This window comes from Benincasa hispida, chromosome 10, assembly GCF_009727055.1.
Source record: "Benincasa hispida cultivar B227 chromosome 10, ASM972705v1, whole genome shotgun sequence".
NCBI lineage: Eukaryota > Viridiplantae > Streptophyta > Magnoliopsida > Cucurbitales > Cucurbitaceae > Benincasa > Benincasa hispida.
In genome coordinates this window covers 45,871,923-45,880,191 of record NC_052358.1, presented here as the reverse complement: position 1 = coordinate 45,880,191, position 8,269 = coordinate 45,871,923, and the positions used below count along the sequence as shown (strand labels likewise).

At 35.1% G+C, this 8,269-nt stretch overlaps 1 protein-coding gene across 1 annotated transcript; it reads right to left on the bottom strand.

The window, feature by feature from the left end:
- Positions 1–1,494: 1,494 nt before the first annotated feature.
- LOC120089107 lies at positions 1,495–2,627 on the bottom strand. Its single transcript, XM_039046530.1, has 4 exons — positions 2,538–2,627; positions 1,925–2,211; positions 1,773–1,875; positions 1,495–1,674 (listed from the first exon to the last, which is right to left on the bottom strand). Exons 1-4 carry the CDS (start codon positions 2,625–2,627, stop codon positions 1,495–1,497), a joined length of 660 nt encoding a protein of 219 aa, XP_038902458.1.
- Between the last annotated feature and the right edge of the window lie 5,642 nt (positions 2,628–8,269).

The following is an 8,269-nucleotide window of genomic DNA, read 5'->3' as shown; positions in this document are numbered from 1 at the left end:
GAGCTCCAAAGGTAATTTTTAATTTACTATTTTTTCCTTCAATTGCATACTAATTTCCTTTTAATTAAAAGCAATTAGAGTGTAATTAGGTCCTTTTTTCGCTGCGTATGTCTTGTGTTCCATCACTTGATGTTCTTGAAGAAACACAATATAATCATCTGGAATTGCACTTCTTCTTTCTCTAGTAGATTTCATTAATGACACTTCTTGAGGTTGTTGAGTTTGAATCTCAAGTTGAATAATGGGGACTTCAATATTTCTTGATCTATAATTGGTTCAATAGTGATGTCAGGAATTGGAGCCTGAGCATCATCTATAACCACATTAGGAAAAGAAACTAATTCCTCTTCAAAGACAACTTTCCTTATGTTACCTTCCCCCCAAACTCAACATCCTCAAGGAATCTAGCATTTCCTGTCTCAAACAATGATCTAAAAGTGGGATCATAAAACTTGAAACCCCGAGAGCGCTAAGAATACTAAACAAAATAGTAGCTAATAGTTCTTGAGTCTAATTTTCCGTTATTAGATCTGTAAGGCCTAGCCTCAGTTGGACAACCCCATATGTGAAGATGCCTAATACTAAGCTTCTTTCGTGTCCACGGTTCATAAAGGGTGTTAACTATTGCTTTACTAGGTACCCTATCGAGGATATATGTTGTAGTCTTTAGTGCCTCACCTTAGAGAGATTCTGATAAAGAAGAATGGCTAATCATACTTCTTACCATATTCTTAAGTGTTCTATTTCGTCTTTCTACCACACCATTCATGTTGAGTTTGCCCCGCATAGTGTATTGTGGGATGATTCCACATTTCTCTAGGTATTTGGCAAAGGGCCTTGGAAGTGGAACATGATCTTTTCTAGTAGCTTTGTTTAACTTCCCATAATCGATACAAACACGTCATCATATCACTAATCTATTATTTATGAATTCATTTTTATCATTCTTAATCACAGTCATACCACCTTTCTTAGGAACAACTTGCATAGGCCCCACCCAAGAACTGTCAGAAATATCACAAATAATCCCTGTATTCAAAAGTTTCAAAGCTTCCTTTTTAACCACATCCTTCATGGTGGGATTTAGTCTCCTTTGATGTTTTACTGAAGGAGTAAAGGAATCTTCCATCAATATTCTGTGCATACATATTGATAGACTAACCCTCTTAAGATCCTCAATAGACCAACCAATAGCAGATTTATTGTCCCTTAACACTCTTAATAAATTCTCTTCTTCACATTCATTCAGATTAGCATAAATAATAACAGGAAAAGAAGAAGAACCATCTAAGAATTCATATTTCATATGAGTAGGCAATTGCTTTAAATCCATAATAGATTTCTCTATCTCACTCACAACATGCAAATACTCAAGAGACATGAGCTTATACATTTAGCTACAAACTTGTAGACTATCTAAATATTTAGCATACCACGCAATGTCATCTAAACATATGTCAGCATCATCACAACCAAAATCTACAATGCTCTGTTCTAAATATCTCTAGCAAGTAAGACATTAGCATGTTCCTCAACAGTTCTATCAATCACATTTATCATATTGCAAGAGCTAACCTCATCATGGTGTTTCAAAGACCTGTAGATATTAAAGGCTACCTTTTCATCATTCACCCTCAAAGCTAATCCACCTTTTTGGGCATCAATTAAAGCTCTCTAGTGGCTAAGAATGGGCACCCCAACATGATAGGAATTTCAAAATCCTTCTCCATGTCCAACACCATAAAATATGCAAGAAAAATAAACTTGTAAACCTTAACTAAAACATCTTCAACAAGACTTTTAGGATATGTCAAATATCTATTAGGTAGGTGCAAAGAGATCGTAGTGGGTTGCACATCTTCAACATTAAGCATCCTGAAAAATATATAAAAGCATCAAATTAATGGAAGCACCAAGATCACACAAAGCTCTAGAAACAATTAATGAACCAATGGTACAAGGGATAGTAAAACTCCATGAATCTTTGAGCTTTTGTGGTAGCTTTTTCTGCAGCACAACACTACACTCTTCAGTCAAACCAATCATCTCATATTTCTTAAATCCATTCTTCTTCGACAGAATATCTTGCATGAATTTCACATAATTAGGCATTTGCTCTAAAGCTTCTAAGAAGGGGATATTAATATGCAATTTCTTAAAAATCCCTAAAAGCTTAGAAAATTGCTCATCTAACTTCTTTTTCTTGAACCTCTGAGGATAAGGAATATTATTAGGCACAAAAGTTATAGGAGTAGAAGACTTACTTGAAGATGATTATGGTTCATTTACCTTTTCCTTTGATTGCTATTCCTTAGCAACTTCCCTAGGTTTATGTGTTTCACTAGATTCATATTGAGCTCTTCTACTTCTTATTCAAGTGGCTCATCATCATCGTCATCTACCAAATGAGTGGCCAGCTTTTTCCCACTTCTCAATGTTAAGGCCTTTCATTTCTCTTTTGGATTCTTCTTAGGACAATTGAGGAATTTACCTTTTTGCATTATTTGAAGGGAAGTGGCAATTTGACTAAGATGCACCTCCATATTCCGAATTGTCTTCCCATGAGTCTGAACTGTGTTCTCTAAAGTTATGGTTCTTTCTCTAGACTCTTTCACAAATTCTAACATTGTTTCCTCTAGAGCGGATTTCCTTTCTACATTTGATATGCCTGCACCAGAAAAACGATGGGGTGTCTACAAAACATTCTTATTATTAGCATGGGAAAAATTCTCATGATTTCTTAAACTAGGATGATAGTGAGTAGGAATTTGTTAGTGGCCTCTTTAATGTCCTCTATCAACATAATTGGTCGTCTCACTCTCTTGTGTTTCCCAAATTTGTTGAGATTCAGATGCCACAACTGCTTGGGAGACTATGGATGGTGAATTAAAAGCTTGACCTTTTACAACCAATTTATTCAAAGTGTTAGTAATTGTGGACAATTGAGTCTTAATGATGTTAGGTTGTATATCCTAAAACTCGTAGTTTATAAACAGTAAACATACATGAAGTTTATTCAGACAAATTTTGTTGAATGAAAATGAATTGATAACTCTAAATTCAATAAACTACGAACCCTTGGCTATTGTTATGAATATTTGGATTTTATGTGGAGACATAAACTGGATCAAGTTTGAGTATAATAGCCTAAACAGTCTATAGTACTTGGATTAGATTAGGTACCTATTTATGGAGATACTATTGAATATGGCCCGCTTTATGATTATTACAAATGCTGTAAAGTATCATAAATGAAGTGATCAATTCGTTCATGTAGAGACATGTGAGCGGGGGTGTTTTACACGATGAGATTGTGTAAGACTGACCACGAAATAATCACTGTTACATATTAACACCGTTTACTGTTAACACCGATTAATTTCACTTCTTGATAACCTAGATAACTTGTTTTGAATCTTGAGCTATCTATGAACTCCTTTTTATTCGGGATTGTCCCTTGATCTGCATAGGTGAGGGTAAGCTCAACAGCGCTGCTCAATATGCCTCCCATTACAAGGATAAGACCGGGTAGATAACTAGGGACAGAGAATTTGCAAGATAGAATTCACTCCTACCCAGTTTAGGGATAGTAAAAAGGTTGTTCCCTTAAGAGCTAATCTTAAGTCTTGAACAAAGGGCTCTATCCTCTCGTTGGCTTGAGAATGAATAGATTTAGTGATTAAGACACTAAATCAATTGTTCATTAGAGGGACAGTGATACTTAAGGAGAAAAGATGTAACTCAGGGGTAAAATGGTAATTGACCTAGCTGAGGTTATGAATAACCTATGAAGGAACAACTTATCAATGACGGTTATATCAAATGGACACATAATATATCTACAGTGAGGGAAGTGCAACTACAGGCTGTAGTGGATAGTCCCGTTAGTTAACGAATGTTGATTAACTAGGCTAAAGAGTTTTGCCGGCTAGTCTCGGATCGTTGGAGCCCATGGTCTATAGGTCCATAGGGTCTCATTACTAGCTCACTACGGACAAAATTGAAGAACTATGTCAAGTGAGAATTTGAAATGTTCGAATTCAGTCTTTAGGGAAAATTGTATTTTATATAAGATATAATTTACAATTAATTAATTATTTTTGGATAGTATCTTTTAATAAAATATTAGCATGAAAGTGTTTTAAAAATTTATTAATGTAATTAATCAAAATTAGATGTAAAAGTCAATTTAATATATGATATTAAATTATTTATTTTATTTAATTAAAATTTTTTTTATTAAATAATTTCTAAAATTTGAAAAATTTATTTCATTTTTTTTTAATAAAAAATTAGTTAGTGGAAAAATCAAATTGTTGGATTTTTCCACTAAGTGGATTATGAAGTGTTTCAATGCTAAAGTCTTGACATCTCAACTTTATTCATGCTATGTGAGTTTGGAGTGTGTAAATTGTTCAGGTTTCTGATGATCAGAAAGGCTTTTTTGCTTGATGTGTTTTGTTTTAAAATAGGTTTTTTGTATTTCCAAAATGCAAAATCTAATCTTATTTGACTTTGACAGTTATTATCCTTCCATAAAACTCTCTCTTTGAGCATTCTAACAAAATATTAGTGAAATTCCCCATTACTTTCATCAAAAATTCTTGAGTAAAGGATCGATGTCAACAAATCCTGTGTTCTATTCAACTGTGCAGAATATGCGATAGATTTTATCGCTGTGAATGTTGATGTTGCTATCACGGAGAGTAAGAATCTTGTGGAAACTAAAAAGGTTGTATTTCTAACCTGTTTTGCATGCTTAATCCTTAGTTAATTTACTTGTAATAGAGGCGTTTATGAGAATCCATGTGCTTCTTGTTCGATGACATGGCTTTCTTTGTTCCATTAATTGTATCAGAGCCATGCATTAATCTACGTTTTCTTTCGCATTTGTGGGTTTTACGTATTCATATGATGAATGCGTTGGTGGACCAATATGTGATACATTATGGTTTTGGCATTAGTTTTTTTCAATTTAATTTTGTTGATGAAATTTGTAATGCTCACATGTATATGAAGTTTTAATGTGTTTGCAAATGTAATTTTTATGGAGTCATTAGAGTCCAATTAGGCTTTCATTTGTACAAAATAATTGTTCGAAACTCAAAGCTGGCCCAATAGATTTGGAAAAAAGATGCCTTAGAGACCCATTTAAGCTTTCAGATCCACTTTCGACCCGACCCGCAGTGCCATCCGACCTGATTCGTTGAAGCTTCCTCGCGCGTCTACTCATAGTGTCCAACCTAGTTTGGTAAGTCCCGCGCGCACCTGCTTACCTCCATCTGACCTGCTTCGCAACCCGCTCGCCAACCTACGTGCCTAGATTGCTCCAGCCGTTGACCTGATCTGCAAGCGTTGACCGGTTCGATTCGGCTTGGTTGAGCCGGTTTAACCTAGTTTTTTGAAGTTTTTGAGCCGGTTCGAGGGAGCTGCTTGCTGAATTTTGTAATAATTTAGTTAGTTAGTCTGTTTTAATGCCAAAACCAATCCATTTTAGTGTTGTTTAAGTATTATGCATGTGATGTATGATATTGGTTTTATTATGTGTGCATAAAGTACAGTTTTAAAAAACCCTACTATAGGATAAAGCATGTGGCATGTATTTGTTATATGTTATAAGTGTTATAATGTATAAAGTATGCCATATAGTTTTAAAAACCCCACCATAGGATAAAACATGATTTTCTTTAAGGAAGCATGTTATAGATGAATTGAACATTGCATGTGGAAGCATGTTAGTGTTAACCTGACTCTGATACCAATTGAAGGAAATCGAACACGAGGATTTCCATGAGCAGTGAAATGATCTTTTGAAATTTCAATCATATATGAACATTACAATTACAATCACAAACAGAAACATACAGTTATGCATAATATAGAAATTACAACATGCTTTACTATAGATCAAGGACAAGAATCAACAAACCTTTGTAAACTCATCTTCAAATTCCTTGATCACGAACGCTCGATCACAACAACATATGAACGTTCGTCCAACATGACCGCTACATTGCACGAACACAGCGAACTCAAACTAAGCGATCACCACGGTCACGAACACCTCGAACATTGCGAACGACCTCCACAGAACTTCGACTGTGTCAAGTTGAGTATAACACCACCAATAAGGTTATCTTGGTATTCTTGGTGTGAGAATCCAGAGGGTGGGCTCTGTGTGGACTTGGTCAGAGGTAGAAAATCGGAGGAAAAACAATTGTGTAAACGATTGAGCTAGTGGGAGATTAAACAATCTATTGTATATGTCGATGCCCAATCGTTTAGGAAAAGCTATACGATCGTCTAGCTCGTCGTCTAGCTGAGTGTCTATCGTGTAAGAAGACTCCACGATCGTTTAACTAACTCTAAGTTGTCAAGAAGAGATTTTTAGTCTGTTTTTAATGCAAAACCATCCATTTTAAGTGTTGTTTTAAGTATTATGCATGTGATGTATGATATTGGTTTTATTATGTGTGCATAAAGTACAGTTTTAAAAAAACCCTACTATAGGATAAAGCATGTGGATGTATTGTTATATGTTATAAAGTGTTATAATGTATAAAGTAATGCCATATAGTTTAAAAACACCATAGGATAAAAACATGATTTTTTAAGGAAGCATGTTATAGATGAATTGAAATTGCATGTGGAAGCATGTTAGTGTTAACCTGACTCTGATACCAATTGAAGGAAATCGAACACGAGGATTCCATGAGCAGTGAAATGATCTTTTTGAAATTTTCAATCATATATGAACATTACAATTACAATCACAAACAGAAACATACAGTTATGCATAATATAGAAAATTACAACATGCTTTACTATAGATCAAGGACAAGAATCAACAAAACCTTTGTAAACTCATCTTCAAATTCCTTGATCACGACGCTCGATCAACAACATATGAACGTTCGTTCACAACATGACGCTACATTGCACGAACACAGCGAACTCAAACTAAGCGATCACCACGGTCACGAACACCTCGAACATTGCGAACGACCTCCACAGAACTTCGACTGTGTCAAGTTGAGTATAACACCACCAATAAGGTTATTTGGTATTCTTGGTGTGAGAAATCCAGAGGGTGGGCTCTGTGTGGACTTGGTCAGAGGTAGAAAATCGAGGAAAAAAACAATTGTGTAAACGATTGAGCTAGTGGAGATTAAACAATTCTATTGTATATGTCGATGCCCATCGTTTAGGAAAAAGCTATACGATCGTCTAGCTCGTCGTCTAGCTGAGTGTCATCGTGTAGAAGACTCCACGATCGTTTAAATAAACTCTAAGTTGTCGTTTAGTAAATCTGATTTACTTGACAACTATCTGTGAGTACTTTCCGAGATTGGAAATCTCAAAATCAACATTTTGCAAATTCTTCTAAAATTAGGAAAAATATTTTTCCTTTTATTCACGGTTACCATGAAAACCACAATACCCCCACTCAATTGGTTATTAAAGAAAAAAGAGATAATTATTCCAATAATTAATATTATTATAAAATATAAAAATGATAACTAATTTACCATAATATATTTATACCTATAGTTTTAATATTTCATCTAATGAAACGTATAACCAAAGCTCTTTTTCTATTCCATGGCACTATTGTAAATCTCATTTACATTAACCCTCCACTAGATGTATCTCATACATCATACCGATATATCATATATAATCAAATAACCTCTTGTCAATTTGAACATTTCAAATCAACACCAAGAACTGATCCTCAGTTTGAATCTATTGAGCTATGAAAGGGACCTTATGGACCTGTAGCTCGAAAGCTCAATGGTACGTGAATAACTGACTGAACTCTTTAGTCACGGGATCCACCATTCGTTAACTGCCAAGCACTCCACTAAAGACCGACAGCTAAACTCTCCTTAGTACAGATATATTATGTGTCCATCTTAACCAATCAGAAGTGCGACGACCCTTCATAGATCGTTTGTAAGTACAGCTCGACCAATAACGTTATGCCCCTGTAGTTACATCTAACTCCTTAAGTACCACTGATCCTCTAATGAACATAAGGTCATAGTCCTACTATGACTGAGTCCTTTCTTCCAAAAAGAAGCTGTGGCCACTATGTTCAAGCCCCAGAATCAGTCCTTTAAGGGAAGCAATCTATCTACTTACCCCTACATCGGGGAAGGAGTGAATTCCATCTTGTCATATTGAGTTCAACTCCACAAATTAGACAAGTCCTAAAAAAGGTAGGCATGTTGAGTTGGCAATTTGGCTACTCTCACCCATACATCAG

Coding starts and splice junctions, on each gene's coding strand:
- LOC120089107 (XM_039046530.1), bottom strand. CDS start 2,627: ATGTTAGAATTTGTGAAAGAGTCTAGAGAAAGAACCATAACTTTAGAG. Junction 1,876..1,924: donor TTAATTGTTTCTAGAGCTTT/GTGTGATCTTGG, acceptor TATATTTTTCAG/GATGCTTAATGTTGAAGATG. Junction 1,675..1,772: donor TTGAAGATGTTTTAGTTAAG/GTTTACAAGTTT, acceptor CTTAGCCACTAG/AGAGCTTTAATTGATGCCCA.